We start from the raw sequence: 21,705 nt of genomic DNA on the forward strand, positions 1-21,705 counted from the left end.
TCGAACCAGGGTGGGATTCCAGCTCCTTTTTGCTGGAATTCTGCTGCTTCCCAGCTTTTTTGGATTTTTGTTCCCAATGGGATCACGTTCCAATCATAAAATTGGAGTTTTAACTCCGCTCGTTTGCTCCAGGTTGGGATAGAGCCAGGGTGGGATTCGAGCTCCTTTTTCCTGGAATTCTGCTGCTTCCCAGCTTTTCTGGATTTTTTTTCCCAATGGGATCACGTTCCAGCCATTTCAGGAGCTCTGAGGTCGAACAAAATTCCTTCAGATTTTAAAAAATTTCCTTCCTGGATTTGAAATTTAAAAAAAAAAAAAAATTCCCTTCTGGATGCTCCTGGAGCTGTTTCATTCCCAGCCCTCGGGACCCTTTGGATTTCCTTTGTTAATTAATTCCTGCTCGTTGGAGGAATTCCATTGGAATTTCCCGGAATCCGCAGCAATTCCCTCTGGGAAGGGGAGGTTGGGTTTGGTGTCCCTGGGGTTCCTCCAAAGGGAATTTTGTGGGATGGGCTCTTCCCGCTGGATCAGAATTCCCAGGAATTGCCCCTGGATCCCGGGGAGTGTCCCAGGAAAGGTTGGAGCAGTTTGGGATGGTGGGGTTGGAATGGGATGGGATTGAAGGTCCATGGATCCCATCCCAAACCATTCCGGGATTCTGGGATCCAGGACACTCAGGATCCATCCCCAGGGATTTTTATGGAATTCAGGGATGGAAAAGGGAAGGGAGATCCCCGAGATTCCCAGGGAATTCCCAAAATTCCTTCCTGGAGAGGAATCGGGATGGGGATGGATCCAATGCCAGGCTGGGAGAGCTGGGAATGGAGGGAATTCCCTGGGAAAAGGGGAGGGATTTGGGAAGGAATTCCTGGCTGGGCTGGAATTCCCAGAGAATCCCTGGGAGTGTCCAAGGAAAGGTTGGAAGAACCTGGGACTGTGGGGTGGGAATGGGATGGGATTGAAGCTCCATGGATCCCATCCCAAACCATTCCGGGATTCTGGGATCCAGGACACTCAGGATCCATCCCCAGGGATTTTTATGGGATTTGGGATTGGAAAAGGGAAGGGGGACCCTTCCTGGAGTCCCCAATTCCCAGGGAATTCCCAAAATTCCTTCCCGGAGAGGAGCTGGGATGGGGATGGATCCAACGCCAGGCTGGGAGAGCTGGGAATGGAGGGAATTCCCTGGGATGGGATCTTGGGAAGGAAATTCCCGGATAGGAGGGAATTCCAGCCAGGAATTCCTCCCCCGTATCCCACCTATCCCTGCCCTCTGGCCCTGGGGATTTCCAGTGTAAAATTCCGGGCTCATTTCCCACCAGGGGAATTTTCCCCCATCCCGCTCCCGCCATGGAGATCCTGTCAGAAATTCCAGTGAGGAAAATCCCACCACGAGGAGGAAAAAATTCCCTGAGGAATTCGTTGTTTATCTCCATCCTCCCGCAATATCCACCATCATTCCAAAAATCCAGGGAATTTTTTTTTTTTAGGAGCCCATCTCCACGTCCTGACCTTGCTCCTCGTGGTTTCTGTTTTGACGGAAATTCCCTTTTTTTTTTTTTTCCCATTTTTTTTTTCCGGCCGTTCCAGGGGTTTGGGATGCTGCTGATGGAGGAGGCGGAGCGGATCGCCAGGGAGGAGCACGGGGCCCGGAAAATCGCCGTCATTTCAGGTATTCCTGCCCTTCCCGGGGGGCTTTTTTGGGAATATTTTGGGATAATTTCATCTTAATCCGAAAATAACTCCAGGGCTGGGAGCATTCCTCGGGTCAGGGAGGATTAATCCGGAATTATCCCGGAGAAAGGAGCTGGGAGAAAAAAAACCTGGAGCTTTTCCTCCTTTTCCTGGGAGATTTGGGTCAGAATTGAGATGGGATCCAAAACTGGGATTTTTGGGAGCCTGAGGAAGCTTTTCCATGTGGATGGAAATGTTGGATATCCAGGAATCCCTGCTGGAAGCTTGGGAATGGGGAAATTCCCTGGGGAGCTGTTTCACCCTCTGGAATACAATCATTTAATATCAATTATCATTAATAATTTATTTAATAAATTATTTATATTATCATACTTAATATATATTATATATTTAATATTATATATTATATATTTATACTATATACTATATACTATATACTATATACTATATAATATATAATACATAATACATAATATATAATATATCTAACATTGTATTATTATATAATACATATTATATATTATTATATTTAATAACTGATTATTTATAAATTATAAAATATTAATTATTATACATTATATTATATAATGATCATATAATTATTGTATCATATATGATTTATATTACATAATAATTATATTATTATGTATATCAAGAATTTATTTATAAATTATAATATATAAATTATAATTACTTATAAATTATAATTAATTATATCATTCTTTTTGCCATAAGAATTTTAGGGAATTTAGGAGCAGAGCTCTGATCCAGAGGAGATTTTTGGGAAAAAATTCCTCAAAAAAACCCCCAAAAAGCAGAAATCCACAGTTTGGATCCGTGCTGCTGGTCAGATCCGAATTCCTGGGATTTTCCTGGATCCTGGCTGAGGGTCAGAGCTGTGTAATCCAGAGCTCTGGAATACAATGATTTAATATAAATTACAATTTTGAGGAATGACAGGCAGAGGAATTCCTGCTGCCAGAGGAATTTTAGGGGATTTAACAGCAGAGCTCTGATCCAGAGGAGTTTTTTGGGAGAAAAAATTCCTCATTTTCTGCTGCCCCACCAAAAAAAATCCCAAAAAAACCCCAAAAAGCAGAAATCCGCAGCTTGGCTCCGTGCTGCTGGTCAGATCCAAAATCCTGGGATTTTCCTGGATCATGGCTGAGGGTCGGAGCCGGGCGCTCCAGGGAATGTTCTGGATTTTCCGGGCTCCGTGTGCTGCTCGTTCCCAGGGCAGCTGCGGCTGCTCCGTCCTGGGAGTGTCCGGGAATGGTGGGAGCTGCCGGGGCTGGAATGGGATGGGATTTCAGGTCCCTTCCGGAATTCCAGGATTCCCTCTCCCAGTGGTTTCCCTGTTCCAGTTCCTGTTTGGTGTCAGTCTGAACTGGGAATTCCGCCTGGATTCTGAAATTCCACGATTCCCAGTGGTTTTCCTATTCCTGCTTGGTGTCAGTCTGAACAGACAGGGAGTGATTTTCCCTGGATGCTGATATCCCTGGATGCTGATATCCCTGGATCCTGTTATCCCTGGATCCCATTTTCCCTGGGTACTGATGTCCCTGGATCCCGTTATCCCTGGATGCTGATATCCCTGGATCCCATTATCCCTGGATCCTGTTATCCATGGATCCCATTTTCCCTGGATCCTGTTATCCCTGGATCCCATTATCCCTGGATGTTGTTTTCCCTGGATACCATTTTCCCTGGATGCTGATATTCCTGGATACTGTTATCCCTGGATCCCATTTTCCCTGGATGTTTTTCCCTGGATCCCATTATCCCTGGATGTTGTTTTCCCTGGATCCCGTTATCCATGGATCCTGATATCCCTGGATGCTGATATCCCTGGATCCCGTTATCCCTGGATCCCATTTTCCCTGGGTGCTGATATCCCTGGATTTTGTTATCCCTGGATCCCACTATCCCTGGATCCCATTATCCCTGGATGTTGTTTTCCCTGGATCCCATTTTCCCTGGATGCTGATATTCCTGGATCCCATTATCCCTGAATGTTTTTTCCCTGGATGTTGATATCCCTGGATCCCGTTATCCCTGGATACCATTTCCCCTGGTTTCTGATATTCCTGGATCCCATTTTCCCTGGACGCTGATATCCCTGGATTTTGTTATCCCTGCATCCCATTATCCCGGAATGTTTTTTTCCCTGGTTTCTGATATCCCTGAATCCCATTATCCCTGGATCCCATTGTCCCTGGATGCTGATATACCTGGATCCCGTTTTCCCTGGATCCCATTATCCCTGGATGTTGTTTTCCCTGGATGCTGATACTCCTGGATACTATTATCCCTGAATGTTTTTTCCCTGGATTTTGTTATCCCTGGATCCCATTTTCCCTGGATCCTATTATCCCTGGATCCCATTATCCCTGGATGTTGTTTTCCCTGGATACCATTTTCCCTGGATGCTGATATTGCCGGATACTATTATCCCTGAATGCTGATGTCCCTGGATGCTGATGTCCCAGGATCCCGTTATCCCTGGGTTTTCTCCCTGGATCCCATTTTCCCTGGATCCTGTTATCCCTGGATCCCATTATCTGTGGATTTTGTTTTCCCTGGATCCCATTATCCCTGGATGGTTTTTTCCCTGGATCCCATTATCCCTGGCTGTTTATCCCTGGGTTTTTTCCCTGGATCCTGTTATCCCTGGATCCCGTTATCCCTGGATCCCATTATTCCCGGATGTTTTCCCTGGATCCCGTTATCCCTGGATGTTTATCCCTGGCTGTTTATCCCTGGATCCCATTATCCCTGGATCCCGTTATCCCTGGATCCCATTATCCCTGGGTTTTTTCCCTGGATCCTGTTATCCCTGGATCCTGCTATCCCTGGATGCTGATATCCCTGGATCCCATTATCCCTGGATCCCGTTATCCCTGGCTGTTTTTATCCCTGGATCCCATTATCCCAGGCTGTTTATCCCTGTCTGTTTTCCCCTGGATCCCATTATCCCTGTCTGTTTTCCCTGGATCCCGTTATCCCTGGCTGTTTATCCCAGGCTGTTTTTCCCTGGACATTTTTAACCCCCTCATGTCCATCCTTGCCCCGAAGCTCACCCAGCCCCTACCCCAGCCCCTGGCCATGAACATTCCCAGCAGGAATTTCCCCTTTTCCCGGCATTCCGGGCCCTTCCCGCGGCACTCGGGAGCTGCCCCTCCCCTCTCAGAAATGCCCATTTTTGGTCACTCTTTGCCCGTTTCTGGGCATTTTCTGCTCCGGCGGCGGCGCCGTGGTGCAGCTCGGATTCCAGCCCTGGGGCCTCCCTGCGTTATCCCAGCTCTGCAATCCCGGATTTCCCGTTTCCCGGGAATCGCCGCCGGTGCCGGGATGGTTTTTTTTGGGGTGGTTTTTGGGGATGTTTTGGGCTCTGGGTTTTATCGCCTCCGAATTTGCTCCTCTTTTGCCCTTTCCAAAACCCCTCCCAAACCTCAGGGAAACAATTCCAGAATTTGCTCCCTGGTGTCCACGAGGGCCTGGAAATACAAGGAATGGGGGGAATCCTTATGGAATATTGAGAATTCCTTCTTTCCTTTTTTCCTTTTTCCTTCCTTTTTTCCTTCCTTCTGCCACTTCCTTTCCTTTCCTTTCCTTTCCTTTCCTTTCCTTTCCTTTCCTTTCCTTTCCTTTCCTTTCCTTTCCTTTCCTTTCCTTTCCTTTCCTTTCCTTTCCTTTCCTTTCCTTTCCTTCCCTTTCCTTTCCTTTCCTTTCCTTGAAATTTCCTTGAAATTTCCTTGAAATTTCCTTGAAATTTTCTTTCCTTGAAATTTCCTTTCCTTTCCTTTCCTTGAAATTTCCTTTCCTTGAAATTTCCTTGAAATTTCCTTTCCTTTCCTTGAAATTTCCTTTCCTTTCCTTGAAATTTCCTTTCCTTTCCTTTCCTTTCCTTGAAATTTCCTTTCCTTGAAATTTCCTTTCCTTTCCTTGAAATTTCCTTTCCTTTCCTTGAAATTTCCTTGAAATTTCCTTTTTCCTTTCCCCTTGAAATTTCTTTTTTCCTTGACATTTCCTTTCTTTGAAATTTCCTTTCCTTTCCTTTCTTTGAAATTTCCTTTCCTTTCCTTTCCTTGAAATTTCCTTTCCCTTCCCTCCCAAAAACCCTGAAATCCACAATTTCTGAACTTAGGTTGGTTTGGGAATTATTTAGAAATCAGATTAAATCATTTCTTTCCCGAGGATCTGAAATTCCCAGCGTTGGAAGCGGGGCTGGATCAGAGCTGTGAACATTTGCGAATCCAGAATGGATTTCAGCAAATCCAAACTGGAATTCAGCAAATCCAAACTGGGATTCAGCAATTCCAAACTGGGATTCACTGAATCCAAACTGGGATTCGGCAGTTCCAAACTGGGATTCAGCAAATCCAGACTGGGATTCAGCAAATCCAAAGTAGGATTCAGGAAACCAGAACTGGAATTTGGCAAATCCAGACTGGAATTCAGTGACTCCACACTGGGATTCAGCGACTCCATACTGGAATTCATTGAATCCCAACTGGGATTCAACTAATCCAGACTGGGATTCAGTGAACCCAAACTGGGATTCAGGGAATCCATACTGGAATTCATTTAATCCAAACTGGGATTCAGCGAATCCAAACTGGGATTCAGTGAATCCAAACTGGAATTCAGCTAATCCAAAGCAGGATTCAGGAAACCCGAACTGGAATTTGGCAAATCAAAACTGGAATTTTGTGAATCCAAACTGGGATTCTGAAATCCACACTGGGATTCAGTGAATCCAGCCTGGGATTCAGTGAATGCAGCCTGGGATTCAGCAACTCCACACTGGGATTCAGCGAATCCATACTGGAATTCAGTGAATCCATACTGGGATTCAGGGAATCCAGACTGGGATCCAGGGAATGTAGCCTGGGATCCAGGGAATGCAGCCTGGGATTCAGGGAATCCAAACTGGGATTCTGAAATCCATACTGGGATCCAGGGAATCCACACTGGGATCCCTCGGGATCAGCTCCCGGGGCTCCTCCCTGTCCCAGGGCTGCCGGTTCTTCCTCCCGCGCCGACCCCGCTCAGTGAATCCCGGGCCGGGCTCGGGGTCGCGCTCCGTCCGTGTCCGTCTGTCCGTCCGTGTCCGTCCGTGTCCGTCTGTCCGTGTCCGTCTGTCCGTGTCCGTCTGTCCGTGTCCGTCCGTGTCCGTCTGTCCGTCCGTGTCCGTCCGTGTCTGTCCGTGTCTGTCCGTGTCCGTCCGTGTCTGTCCGTGTCCGTCCGTCCGTCTGTCCGTGTCCGTGTCTGTCCGTGTCCGTCCGTCCGTCCGTCTGTCCGTGTCCGTGTCCGTCCATGTCCGTCCGTCTGTCCGTGTCCGTCCGTGTCTGTCCGTGTCCGTCTGTCCGTCCGTGTCCGTCCGTCCGCCCGCCCGCGTTCTCCGCGCGCCCCGGCTGTTGCTCGGCCCCGCGCCAGCCCCGTGTCCCCATCTCCCGCACCGGGCCCGGAGCGCGTTCCCCTCCTCTCCTTTCCCCTCCTCTCCTTTCCCTCCCCTCCTTTCCCCTCCTCTCCTTTCCCCTCCTCTCCTTTCCCCTCCCCTCCTTTCCCCTCCCCTCCTTTCCCCTCCTCTCCTTTCCCCTCCCCTCCTTTCCCCTCCTCTCCTTATCCCCGGAATCCGCGCGGCTGGGGCTCATTTCCATGCCCGGGGAATGGAAACGGCCCCGGGCCGGGGATGGAGCAGGGGGGGATCCTCGGTGGGAGACAGCTCGGGATCAGCCCGGGAGCCGGGAAAAACACCCGGGAGAGGGGAAAAAACAGCCAGAAACTGGGGAAAAACCAGCCAGAAACTGGGGGAAAAAATATCCAGGGGATGGGGAAAAAATATCCAGAAACTGGGGAAAAAACAGCCAGGGGATGGGGAAAAACCAGCCAGAAACTGGGGAAAAACCAGCCAGGGGCTGGGGAAAAAACATCCAGGGGATGGGGAAAAACATCCAGGAGCTGGGGAAAAAATATCCAGAAACTGGGAAAAACCCTGCCAGGGGATGGGAAAAAAACCAGCCAGGGGATGGGGAAAAAAATATCCAGGGAATGGGGAAAAAAATATCCAGAAACTGGGGAAAAAAACCAGCCAGGAGCTGGGGAAAAACCAGCAAGGAGCTAGGGAAAGAACATCCAGGGGCTGGGGAAAAAAATATCCAGGAGTTGGGGAAAAAATTCCAGGGGATGGGGAAAAACCATCCAGGAGCTGGAAAAAAATATGCAGGAGCTGGGGAAAAACATCCAGGAGCTCGGGAAAAATACCCAGGGGATGGGAGAAAAATATCCAGGAGCTGGGGAAAAACACCCAGGGAATGGGAAAAACATCCAGGGAATGGGAAAAAATACCCAGGGGATGGGAAAAAATCTCCAGGGTTGGGGTGCTCCCCACCTGCTCCGCTCAGAACAGAAATTGGGAAGAGCTGGGATTGATTTATTTTAATTGTGTGAATTCCTGGTGGTGTCAGGAGCTCCAGCTTGGGATCACCCTGGGAGATGGGGAAAAAACATCCAGGGAATGGGGAAAAACATCCAGGGAATGGGGAAAAAAATACCCAGGGGATGGGGAAAAAATATCCAGGGAATGGGGAAAAAATATCCAGGGAATGGGAAAAACATCCAAGGGATGGGGAAAACATCCAAGGGATGGGAAAAACATCCAGGGAATGGGAAAAAATATCCAGGAAATGGGAAAAAAACATCCAGAGAATGGGAAAAACATCCAGGAGCTGAGGAAAAAACATCCAGGAGCTGGGGGAAAATACTCAGGGAATGGGGAAAAAATCCAGGGAATGGGAAAAATACCCAGGGGATGGGAAAAAACATCCAGGGAATGGGGAAAAACATCCAGGGAATGGGGAAAAATACCCAGGGAATGGGAAAAACATCCAGGGGATGGGGAAAAACATCCAGAGAATGGGGAAAAAATCTCCAGGGTTGGGGTGCTCCCCACCTGCTCCGCTCAGAACAGAAATTTGGAAGAGCTGGGATTGATTGATTTTGATTCTGTGAATTCCTGGTGGTGTCAGGAGCTCCAGCTTGGGATCACCCCGGGAGATGGGGAAAAAACATTCATGGGATGGGGACAAAATATCCAGGGAATGGGAAAAAACATCCAGGGAATGGGGGAAAAACATCCAGGGAATGGGGAAAAACATCCAGGGAATGGGGAAAAATACCCAGGGAATGGGAAAAACATCCAGGGGATGGGAAAAAACATCCAGGGGATGGGGACAAAATAGCCAGGGAATGGGGAAAAAAACAGCCAGAAACTGGGGAAAAACCACCAGGGGATGGGAAAAAAACAGCCAGGAGCTGGGGAAAAAATATGCAGGAGCTAGGAGAAAAATATCCAGGAGCGGGGGAAAAAAATACCCAGGGGCTGGGGAAAAACATCCAGGGAATGGGAAAAAATACCCAGGGAATGGGAAAAAATATCCAGGGAATGGGAAAATCATCCAGGGAATGGGAAAAACATCCAGGGGATGGGAAAAAAACATGCAGAGTTTGAGGTGCCCTGCTCAGAACAGCCGAACGGGTGAAATTGGGAAGAGCTGGGATTGATTTGTTTTAATTCTGTGAATTCCTGGTGGTGTCAGGAGCTCCAGCTTGGGATCACCCTGGGAGATGGGAAAAAACACCCAGGGAATGGGAAAAACATCCAGGGAATGGGGGAAAACATCCAGGGGATGGGAAAAAACATCCAGGGAATGGGAAAAAATATCCAGGGGATGGGAAAAATATCCAGGGGATGGGGAAAAACATCCAGGGAATGGGGAAAAAATATCCAGGGAATGGGGAAAAACATCCAGGGAATGGGGAAAAAATATCCAGGGAATGGGGAAAAACATCCAGGGAATGGGGAAAAATACCCAGGGGATGGGGAAAAAATCTCCAGGGTTGGGGAAAAAATCTCCAGGGCTGGGGTGCTCCCCACCTGCTCCGCTCAGAACAGAAATTTGGAAGAGCTGGGATTGATTTATTTTAATGGTGTGAATTCCTGGTGGTGTCAGGAGCTCCAGCTTGGGATCACCCGGGGAGATGGGGAAAAACATTCAGGAGCTAGGAGAAAAATATCCAGGGAATGGGGAAAAATATCCAGGGAATGGGGAAAACATCCAGGGAATGGGAAAAAATCTCCAGGGTTGGGGTGCTCCCCACCTGCTCTGCTCAAAACAGAAATTGGGAAGAGCTGGGATTGATTTATTTTAATTGTGTGACTTCCTGGCGGTGTCAGGAGCTCCAGCTTGGGATCACCCGGGGAGGTGGCAGAAAACATCCAGGGGATGGGGAAAAACATCCAGGAGCTGAGGAAAAAACATCCAGGAGCTGGGGAAAAAAATACCCAGGGGCTCGAGAAAAACATCCAGGGAATGGGGAAAAAACACCCAGGGAATGGGAAAAAATATCCAGGGAATGGGAAAAAATATCCAGAGAATGGGGAAAAAATCTCCAGGGCTGGGGTGCTCCCCACCTGCTCCGCTCAGAACAGAAATTGGGAAGAGCTGGGATTGATTTATTTTAATTGTGTGAATTCCTGGTGGTGTCAGGAGCTCCAGCTTGGGATCACCCTGGGAGATGGGGAAAAAACATCCAGGGGATGGGGACAAAACATCCAGGGGATGGGAAAAAAATACCCAGGGAATGTGAAAAACATCCAGGGAATGGGAAAAAACATCCAGGAGCTAGGAAAAAAATATCCAGGAGCTGGGAGAAAAATATCCAGGGGATGGGAAAAAACATCCAGGGAATGGGGAAAAATCTCCAAGGTTGGGGTGCTCCCCACCTGCACCGCTCAGAACAGAAATTGGGAAGAGCTGGGATTGATTGATTTTGATTCTGTGAATTCCTGGTGGTGTCAGGAGCTCCAGCTTGGGATCACTCTGGGAGGTGGGGAAAAACATTCAGGGGATGGGGACAAAATATCCAGGGAATGGGAAAACCATCCAGGGTTGGGGAAAAACATCCAGGGGATCGGAAAAAATACCCAGGGAATGGGAAAAAATACCCAGGGGATGGGGAAAAAATCTCCAGGGCTGGGGTGCTCCCCACCTGCTCCGCTCAGAACAGAAATGTGGGAGATCTGGGATGGATTTGTTTCGATTCTGTGAATTCCGGGCGGTGCCAGGAGCTCCGGTTCCCGAGGATTTGGCGCTGCCCATCCTGGAAGGGTCCGGGTCCAGGCTGGGGCGGTGCAGGGGTCCCTGCCCACATTCCAAGGTCATTCCCAGCCCCGGGATTCCCGGCTGGAGGAGCTGGGCGGGCTCTCGGGACGGATCCTGGATCTCCCATCCCAGATCCGTGTCCCTGCCCAGGAATTCCAGCCACCTCCCAAACGCTGGAGCTGGGGCGGGTTTGGGGGCGAGGAGCCGGCGCTGGGCCCTGTCCCCATCGCTGCCGATGCCCACAGAGGGCAGCGATTCCATAAACCCTGGCAAAGTCAGGGAATAATCTCCGAAATATTTCATTTTGCTTGGATCGCAGGGGGAGATGCCCCAGCTCTGCCTTTCCCTGGGTCTGGGGTGCTGGGCCAGCAGGGAGATGATGATTCCATCAGGAAGGGATCCATGGGATGGGATCTCCCCGTCGGGAATCTCTGGGATGGGCCTCGCCTCCAGATCCGGGCCCCAAAAATCAGTTCTGGAATTCTGCCTTGCCTTATTTCGTTGGGTTTTGCCCCAAAACGCAGTTCAGGGGCTGCGGCTGCTTCCCTGGATTTCATTTCTCTGGCTGGGAAGTGGGATCAGCCCCATTGGGAATGTTCTGCATCCCCACATTCCCAAACCCAGCCCCATTGGGAATGTTCTGCATCCCCACATTCCCAAATCCAGCCCCCTCTGGATTTAATTGGAGCAGGGATTTTTGGGATGCTGGAGGGCGATTCCCGGGTCCATCCCAGTTTTTCTCCCCATGGATCAGGGCTCAGCCCCGATCCCATCCCGGATCCCCGGGGCCTCCAATGTTTTTGCAGTTTCTGAGCTGACGAACGACTCCCAAAATCTCCTTTTTTCTCCCCAATCCGTGTTGTAAATTCCCCACGTCTGCGGGATCGTGGCTGCTCGGGGCCGTGCCGTGACAGCGCCAGACTCAGGGGCTGTGAAAACACCAATTCAGAATCTCCAGGAAGCATTCCCGGCAGGAAAAATGGGAGGGAGGGAAAAAAAAACCACCCAAACAAATCCCAACTTGCATTTTCCATTAAAATCCGGCGGATCTGGAGGCGGATTCCTCCTGCAGGGAGACCCCAGGGTAGGAAAAAACGTCAAAATTCACCCCCAGAGCTCTGATTCAAAGCAGATTCTGCGATATTAAATGGGGTTTTTAATTGTGTTTTAAATGAATAATTCCTGTTCTCTCGGAGGGAACGAGGCCCTGGCAGAGGCTTCCCGGATTTTGGGGATCCCTGGAAGTGTCCAAGGCCAGCTTGGAAAATCCTGGGACTGTGGGAGGTGTCCCTGCCCACGGATGGAGCTGGATGAGCTTCGAGGTCCATCCCAACCCAAACTATCCCGGGGTAATGGGGAACATTCCCAAAATCCCCGCATTTTCCAAGGATTTTTACCTCCTCAGTATCTCCAGGAATTTCCATGAAACACATTCCCAGTTCTCTGATTTAAAACAAAAATCTTTCCTGTGGGAATCCCTCTTTGGTTCCCTGAATCCTGAACTTCTCCAGGGCTGCTCCAAGGAACATTCCCAAAATCCCCAAATTTTCCAAGGGTTTTTACCTCCTCAGTATCTCCAGGAACTTCCATGGAACACATTCCCAATTCTCCGATTTAAAACAAAAACCTTTGCTGTAAGGATCATTCCTTAAATTCAGGACTTTTCCAGGATTTCTCCAACGTGTTAAAAGTGGGATTTTCCCCCGTTTCCTCGGTGCTGATAAGGCAGGATTTGGTCACATCCCGGGATAATGGGGAACATTCCCAAAATCCCCGCATTTCCCAAGGATTTTTATCTCCTCAGTATCTCCAGGAATTTCCATGAAACACATTCCCAATTCTCCGATTTAAAACAAAAATCTTTCCTGTAAGGATCATTCCTTGAATTCAGGACTTTTCCAGGATTTCTCTAATGTGCTAAAAAAGTCGGATTTTTCCCCATTTCCCCGGTGCTGATAAGGCAGGTTTTGGTCACATCCTGGGATACCGAGGAACATTCCCAAATTCCCCGCATTTTCCAAGGATTTTTACCTCCTCATCCCAAATCCCTCTGGCCATCCCAAATTCCCATGGCCATCCCAGATCCCCATGGCCGTCCCAAATCTCCTTGGCTATCCCAAATTCCTGAGCCATCCCAAATCCCTCTGGCCATCCCAAATCCCTGTGCCCATCCCAAATTCCCATAGAGATCCCAAATCCCTGTGCCCATCCCAAATCCCTGTGCCCATCCCAAATTCCCGTGGCCATCCCAAATTCCCATAGAGATCCCAAATCCCTGTGCTCATCCCAAATCCCCATGGCCATCCCAAATTCCTGGGCCATCCTAAATCCCTGTGGCCATCCCAGATCCCCGTGGCCATCCCAAATTCCTATAGAGATCCCAAATCCCCATGGCCATCCCAAATCCCCATGGCCATCCCAAATTCCCACAGAGATCCCAAATCTCCTTGCCCATCCCAAATCCCTCTGGCCATCCCAAATCCCTCTGGCCATCCCAAATCCCCATGGCCATCCCAAATCTCCTTGGCCATCCCAAATTCCTGTGGCCATCCCAAATCCCCATGCCCATCCCAAATCTCCTTGGCCATCCCAAATTCCTGTGGCCATTCCAAATTCCCATAGAGATCCCAAATCCCTCTGGCCATCCCAAATCCCTGTGCCCATCCCAGATCCCTGTGCCCATCCCAGATCCCTGTGCCCATCCCAAATCCCTGTGGCCATCCCAAATCTCCTTGGCCATCCCAAATTCCCGTAGAGATCCCAAATCCCTGTGCCCATCCCAAATCTCCTTGGCCATCCCAAATTCCTGGGCCATCCTAAATCCCTGTAGCCATCCCAAATCCCTGTGGCCATCCCAGATCCTGTGGCCATCTGAAATCTCCTTGGCCATCCCAAATTCCCAAGGCCATCCCAAACCCCCATGGCCATCCCAAATTCCCGTGGCCATCCCAAATTCCCATAGAGATCCCAAATCTCCTTGGCCATCCCAGATCCCTGTGGCCATCCCAAATCCCCGTGTCTGGCTTGAGGCCTGCTGCTCATTCTGGGTGAAATCCGTGGAATTTTGGTGAACGGTTCTTCCGCAGAGTTCCGGACGGTTTGGGTGGGAGAGGTCCTGAAATCCCACCCAGTTCCCGCATCAGGGACAGCTCCCACCATCCCAGCGTTCTCCAAGCCCTGTCCGGCCTGGCCCGGGGCATTCCCAGGGATGGGAATTCCTGGAAATGTCTCCGGAATTCCAGAGATCCTCTGGAAAATCCGTTTCCTGTCCTGCTGGCTGATCCTTTTTTCCCGGCACCCTTGAGGGAAGAACCTTACCAAAGATCCCACAGATTATCCAGGGGTGCACCCGGGATATCCAGGCTCCCTTTCCCACCCCATCCAGGCGGTCATTCCCAAAAAAACCCTGGAAAACCGCAGCTCCCAGCTCCGTGGGGTGAAACATGGGCCAGGCTCGCCCGGCTCAGGTTATCCCTGGGATATTCAGAGAGGGGAGGAATCCACGAGTCGGGAACTGCCTGGATTCCGCATCCCGGGAGAAAATTCCAGGAGAAACGTGGGCACGGAGCCCCTGGAGCAAATGATGCCGAGAGAATCCTCATGGCCAGCCCGAGGGATCCTGGAGGATGCTCAGGCTGAGTCACGGATTCGTGGATTTGTGGGTTTATGGGTTTGTGGATTTATGGATTTGTGGATTTATGGATTTGTGGGTTTATGGATTTGTGGATTTGTGGATTTGTGGGTTTATGGATTTGTGGATTTGTGGATTTATGGGTTTATGGATTTATGGATTTGTGGATTTATGGATTTGTGGATTTGTGGGTTTATGGATTTGTGGGTTTGTGGATTTGTGGGTTTGTGGGTTTGTGGGTTTGTGGATTTGTGGGTTTGTGGGTTTATGGATTTGTGGGTTTGTGGGTTTATGGATTTGTGGATTTGTGGATTTATGGATTTGTGGATTTGTGGATTTGTGGATTTGTGGGTTTGTGGGTTTGTGGATTTGTGGATTTGTGGGTTTATGGATTTGTGGATTTGTGGATTTATGGATTTGTGGATTTGTGGATTTATGGATTTGTGGATTTATGGATTTATGGATTTAGGGGCTGGTTCTGCCGTGTTCCCTTCCCCGTGTTTATCCCTGGGCCTTGAGCCGCTTCCCTCAGTCCCCTGCTCCAGGCAGGCTTCCCAAATGGATTTCATTCATTTTCGGGATGCAGATTCCAGGTTTTGGGGGTTTTTACCAGCAGCTTTCTCCGCGATTCCGGCGCTCCGCGAGGGGATTGGCGCAGGGATTTTTGGGACGGTTGCTCCTGGTGATGATTGGATTGGCTGTTGCCACAGGATGTGTCACTGCCGAGGCCGAGGGATGGGGACACGGCCAAGGAGCCTCCCCCGGGTCCTGGATGTGGGACTGGGGGCCCTGTCCCGCTGCTGGATCTGGGTCTGGGTCTGGATCAGGATGAATTCCACTCTGCCGAGCTCTGCCGAGGTTGGATAAGGAATATTTAACAATATTTAACGTTCAGTCCCTCTCCTGAAGCTGCAGGGTGAGGAGTTTGGCCAGCTCTGCCTCGGAAAGCCGAGTTTTTGGTGTCCCAATCCTTCAGGAGAGTTCTTTTGGGATATTTCCTGGCGGGTTTCCTTTCCCTGGAACACACAGGAAGGGCTCTGCCTGGACAGGTCCCGCTGGATCTGGGGTGTTTGGGGTAAATCAGAGCAGAAAAGCTTTGGGAGGGGATCCTGTGCCATGGAGCCCTTCCAGGAGTGCTCCTGGCCTGGGCTCCCATCCAGGCAGGTGGGATCGGAGCCCCTGTCCCACTGCTGGGTCTGGGTCTGGATCTGGATCTGGATCTGCATGAATTCCACTCTGCCGAGCTCTGCCGAGGTTGGATAAGGAATATTTAACAATATTTAACGTTCAATCCCTCTCCTGAAGCTGCAGGGTGAGGAGTTTGGCCAGCTCTGCCTTGGAAAGCCACGTTTTTGGTGTCCCAGTCCTGCAGGAGAGTTCTTTTGGGATATTTCCTGAAGGATTTCCTTTCCATGGAACACACAGGAAGGGCTCTGCCTGGACAGGTCCCACCTGCTCTGGGGTGTTTGGGGTAAATCAGAGCAGAAAAGCTTTGGGAGGGGATCCCTGTGCCATGGAGCCCTTCCAGGAGTGCTCCTGGCCTGGGCTCCCATCCAGGCAGGTGGGATCAGAGCCTCTTCCCACTGCTGGATCTGGGTCTGGATCAGGATGAATCCCGCTCTGCCCTGGTTGGATACAGAATATTTATTGTTTAATCCCTCTCCTGAAGCTGCAGGGTGAGGAGTTTGGCCAGCTCTGCCTTGGAAAGCCACGTTTTTGGTGTCCCAATCCTGCAGGAGAGTTCTTTTGGGATATTTCCTGCAGGGTTTCCTTTCCATGGAACACACAGGAAGGGCTCTGCCTGGACAGGTCCTGCTGGATCTGGGGCGTGTTTGGGGTAAATCAGAGCAGAAAAGCTTTGGGAGGGGATCCCTGTGCCATGGAGCCCTTCCAGGAGTGCTGGGCATTCCAAGGATTTCTCCACCTCTGGAATTGCTCTCTCCATGGGGACACAGCCCAGGTTCCCACAGGGCCTCGGCCTCCCTCAGGATCTCCAGGGAAACTCTGGGGGACATTCTGGGGGAGAAGCTCCTGCCCTGGGCGGGGCTGGGGTGGCAATGGGGACGTTGGGGACACGGGGACACCTCGGTGTCATCGATGGCCCGGCCCAGAGAGGAGGCCCTGGGGTCCATGGGACACCCCGAGACGCTGCCCTCAGAGCCCTCACCTTTTCCAAGGAACAAAGGAAAAACGGGAATTGTTTCAGAGCTCTGGCGGACGTGGTTTTACACCATCTGTTGAATTATTTGGTTTTCTGTCAGTTTGAGGTGTTGCTCACCCTTTGCCCAAATCATTTGGGGTTGTGGATGATCTTTCAGAGCCAAACCTCTTGTTTTGTACCCCAGCTGCTCTGCTGATGTTTTTTTGGGCCAGATGTTGGTTAAGGTCAGGGTTTCCTCCAAGCCAGAGGTCCCAGCCCTTCCAGGCAGAGGGGAATGGATGTGTTTGCTTTTTTGGGGGCTTTTCCTTGGTTTCAGGCTCCAAAAGCAGAGGGAATTCGGGTCCCTCCAGGTGTTCTTGGTCCCTGCTGTGACAGCACGGGGACTTGGCCGCTGCTGGGAGGGGAATTTGCTCAGCTGTCCCCCAGTCTGGGGCTGCAATGGGGACATTGCAGCTCTGGGCTTCGGCTGCCTCTTCCACACCTCAGATTGGGAATGGTGGGAATGGTGGGATGAATCCAGGAGTGCTTGGGGCTGGAAGGGACCCTAAAGCCCCGCCATGGGCAGGACCACGGGGATGCTGGATGGGAATTTTTTAACCAATCCCATCTGGGCAGCCACAGGGCATCACCACGGGCAGGAAAGGGTTACCAGGGCCATCATTCCCTGCCTGTTCCAGCGATTCCAGGAAAGCCCTGGAGTTTCCAGGAAGGCTGGAGAGGGATGAGAGGGAAGAGGAGCCGCTGGAGTCCCACCGACGGTGCCCAATCCCTCCTCCCTCCCTGATGAGTAATTAGTGCACCTGGGAGTAATTAGCTGAGGTGGGAGGACACAGAGCTGCTGTTGCTGTGGGAAAAGCTTCCCACAGGAAAGGGGCTCTGGGGAAAACTGGGAGCCGTCCTGCTGGAGGAGGAAATAGGATTGTGCCCACTCGAGCACCTGGAGCGGAGCTGAGCTCATTCCTGGAGCACCTGGAGTGGAGCTGAGCTCATTCCTGGAGCACCTGGAGTGGAGCTGAGCTCATTCCTGAGCCCTGGAGTGGAGCTGAGCTCATTCCTGAGCCCTGGAGTGGAGCTGAGCTCATTCCTGGAGCACCTGGAGTGGAGCTGAGCTCATTCCTGAGCCCTGGAGCAGCTCCGGCGGCTGTAGGGCTGGAGCTGAGCTCATTCCTGAGCCCTGGAGCAGCTCCGGCGGCTGTAGGGCTGGAGCTGAGCTCATTCCTGAGCCCTGGAGCAGCTCCTGGGGTTGTAGGGCTGGAGCTGAGCTCATTCCAGAGCCCTGGAACAGCTCCGGGGCCTGGAGCGGAGCTGAGCTCATTCCTGAGCCCTGGAGCAGCTCTGGGGCTGTAGGGCTGGAGCTGAGCTCATTCCTGGAGCACCTGGAGTGGAGCTGAGCTCATTCCAGAGCCCTGGAGCAGCTCTGGGGGCTGGAATGGAGCTGAGCTCATTCCTGGAGCACCTGGAGTGGAGCTGAGCTCATTCCTGAGCCCTGGAGCAGCTCTGGGGGCTGTAGGGCTGGAGCTGAGCTCATTCCTGAGCCCTGGAGCAGCTCTGGGGCTGTAGGGCTGGAGCTGAGCTCATTCCTGGAGCACCTGGAGTGGAACTGAGCTCATTCCTGAGCCCTGGAGCAGCTCTGGGGGCTGTAGGACCCTTCATCTCCTGGTGATGGTCCCACAGCCGGGACCTGCTGGCACCCAGGGCGTTCCTCTGGCTGCCCTGGAGGGCTCAGAGAGCTCGGCACAGAGCCCAAGACCCCTGCACCTTTGAGCTCGACCCATGGAAAAATCACCAACTCTGTATGAAGATCTGCAAGCCATGAATGTTTTAGAATGACAGTGAACTTATCACAGGGTGAAAAATTGATTTTTGGGGTTTTTAGAATGGGGGCTCAAGGTCCCAAGATGGAGGGATCTGGGCATGTCCAGCCTTTCTCCTTCTTCTTCTTGGCCTCCATCTTCTGCTGTGATGGTGGCACTTTTGGATTGGTTTAGAGCAGAAGCTCAGTGTCTGACACAGGTGATGGGGATTGGGAAGTGATTGTAAACATTGTACAGGTGGTTTTTAGTATAAAGAGATAACACCAAGGCAGGCAGAGCGCCTGTGTCTGACTTGCTGGACCAACCTCAGCAGGGCAAAGAAAGAATTTTATAGATAAGAAACCACAAAAACCTTGAGACCGAGAAATGAGGAGCCCTGACTCCTCCTTGGTGGGATGAGTCCAGGAGTGGCTGGGGTTGGAAGGGACCTTAAAGCCCCTCCAGGTCCAAGCCCCGCCGTGGTTGGGAAACGAGATTTTCATTTTTCTGACTCTTTGGGGTCGCTGTGACCCCCAGAGATGTTAAAATCTCTTTTCCCAGCCCCAGAGTATTTGAAGAAGGAGTCGGAGCTCTTCATTTCTGGGTCTCAAGGGTGTTCATTGTTCCTTATCCATGTTCATTGTTCCACCATCACAGCAGCAGATGGAGGCCAAGAAGAAGAAGGAGAAGGAGAAGGCACAAGGCACCCCCAGATTCCTCCTCCATCTTGGGACCCTGAGGCCCCATTGTAAAACCCCAAAAATCAATTTTTCACCCCGTGATAAATTCACTATTGTTCTACTTAGACTTTGGTGCCTTGTAAATCCTCATAAAGGGTTGGGAGTTTTTCCCTCCATGGAAAAAAATTACCAATTTTTGGGGTCATTTTTCTGGCCAGGCCTGGCTTTTCCAGCTCTGTCCCCTGGGAATTTAATTAAACCTCGTTAACTAAACCTCGTTAACTAAACCTCGTTAACTAAACCTCGTTTTTCTCCTCCTGGCAGGTGTCGGCACCAGGAATTACTACAGGAAAATTGGCTACGAGCTGGAAGGGCCCTACATGGTGAAATGGCTGGAATGATGATCCTGGACATCCTCATCCTGGGAATAACGCTCATCCTGGTGAAATGGCTGGAATGATGATCCTGGAAGGACACCACGGTCATCCTGGTGAAATGGCTGGAATGGTGATCCTGGAGATGCTCATCCTGGTGGAATGGCTGGAATGATGATCCTGGAGATGCTCATCCTGGGAATAACCCTCATCTTGGTGAAATGGCTGGAATGATGATCCTGGACATCCTCATCCTGCTGAAATGGCTGGAATGATGATCCTGGAGATGCTCATCTTGGTGAAATGGCTGGAATGATGATCCTGGAGATGCTCATCCTGGTGGAATGGTTGGAATGATGATCCTGGACATCCTCGCCCAGGACTTGCTTTAAGCCAAAGCCCACGGCTGCAAGAATCAGAGTTGGACTGGATGATCCTGGTGGTCCCTCCTAATTCCAGGATTTTTGGAAATAATGCATCATCTCCTCTGGGAAGAGCAGCCCTGGGATCATCCCCTTTTCCCCGGAGAGCCCGGGGACATTCCAGGTGTCTCATCACCTGCTGCATCCTCAGGATGATGAAATTCCAGGATTTGGGGTGGCCTGGTGGGAAAAATGCCTTTTGTTTGTTTTTCAGCTTTTCCTGGTTCTGCATCAAACCCGGGCTTGTTTTCCTGGCCGGGAATAAATTCCGCGTTTATTTTATTTACACCGGGCTCGGCCGCTTCTGTCCATCCCCGGCAATTCCCAAATTTGGGCCTTTCCCAGGATGAGGAATTGAGGTCAGGACCCAAATGGTCCCTCTGAGGTGACACGAGCTCCCCAATCCAGGTGGATCCCGTTGGGTTGGGATGGGGATCCCGGAGGATCTCCAGGGGTGCCGCCATCATCTCATCCCAGCGGGAATTGGGGCTGGTCTGGCACCTTCTGTCCATCCCCAGCAATTCCCAAATTTGGGCCTTTTCCAGGAGGAGGAACTGAGGTCAGGACCCAAATGGTCCCTCTGAGGTGACAGAGCCAGGGAGGAGCTGAGGCCGGGATGGGGATCCCTGAGTGGATCCCGTTGGGTTGGGATGGGGATCCCGGAGGATCTCAAGAGCTGCATCATCTCATCCCAGCGGGAATTGGGGCTGTTCTGGCACCTTCTGCAATCCCCAGCAATTCCCAAATTTGATCCTTTTCCAGGAGGAGGAACTGAGGTCAGGACCTGAGTTGTCCCTCTGAGGTGACACGAGCTCCCCAATCCAGGTGGATCCCGTTGGGATGGGGATCCCGGAGGATCTCCAGGGGTGCTGTCGCCATCATCTCATCCCAGTGGGAATTGGGGCTGTTCTGGAACCTTCTGCAATCCCCAGCAATTCCCAAATTTGGGCCTTTTCCAGGAGGTGGAACTGAGATCAGGACCCGAATGGTCCCTCTGAGGTGACAGAGCCAGAGAGGAGCTGAGGCCGGGAGGGATCCCTGAGTGGATCCCGTTGGGTTGGGATGGGGATCCCGGAGGATCTCAAGAGCTGCATCATCTCATCCCAGCGGGAATTGGGGCTGTTCTGGAACCTTCTGGCCATCCCCGGCAATTCCCAAATTTGATCCTTTTCCAGGAGGAGGAACTGAGGTCAGGACCCGAATGGTCCCTCTGAGGTGACACGAGCTCCCCAATCCAGGTGGATCCATTTGGGTTGGGATGGGGATCCCGGAGGATCTCCAGAGCTGTCGCCATCATCTCATCCCAGTGGGAATTGGGGCTGTTCTGGCACCTTCTGTCCATCCCCAGCAATTCCCAAATTTGGGCCTTTCCCAGGAGGAGGAACTGAGGTCAGGACCTGAGTTGTCCCTCTGAGGTGACACGAGCTCCCCAATCCAGGTGGATCCCATTGGGTTGGGATGGGGATCCCGGAGGATCTCCAGAGCTTCCACCATCATCTCATCCCAGCGGGAATTGGGGCCGTTCTGGAACCTTCTGTCCATCCCCGGCAATTCCCAAATTTGGGCCTTTCCCAGGAGGAGGAACTGAGATGAGAACCCAAATGGTCCCTCTGAGGTGACACGAGCTCCCCAATCCAGGTGGATCCCATTGGGTTGGGATGGGGATCCCGGAGGATCTCCAGGGGTGCCGCCACCATCTCATCCCAGCGGGAATTGGGGCTGTTCTGGCACCTTCCGTCCATCCCCAGCAATTCCCAAATTTGGGCCTTTCCCAGGAGGAGG

At 51.2% G+C, this 21,705-nt stretch overlaps 1 protein-coding gene across 2 annotated transcripts in view; it reads left to right on the plus strand.

Moving 5' to 3' along the window:
* ELP3 (elongator acetyltransferase complex subunit 3) overlaps positions 1-20,209 on the plus strand; it is a 146,053-nt gene extending 125,844 nt beyond the window's left edge. For both annotated transcript variants that reach the window (XM_071448056.1, XM_071448046.1), the window contains 2 exons: positions 1,591-1,672; positions 19,452-20,209. In XM_071448056.1, coding sequence (XP_071304157.1) covers positions 1,591-1,672; positions 19,452-19,528 — 159 coding nt within the window. In that variant the 3' untranslated portion in view covers positions 19,529-20,209. The remainder of the gene's footprint in view (positions 1-1,590; positions 1,673-19,451) is intronic.
* The last annotated feature ends 1,496 nt before the right edge of the window (positions 20,210-21,705 follow it).

Source organism: Agelaius tricolor, unplaced genomic scaffold, assembly GCF_023055355.1.
Source record: "Agelaius tricolor isolate 1412-34295 unplaced genomic scaffold, bAgeTri1.0.p SCAF_1, whole genome shotgun sequence".
Taxonomy (NCBI): domain Eukaryota; kingdom Metazoa; phylum Chordata; class Aves; order Passeriformes; family Icteridae; genus Agelaius; species Agelaius tricolor.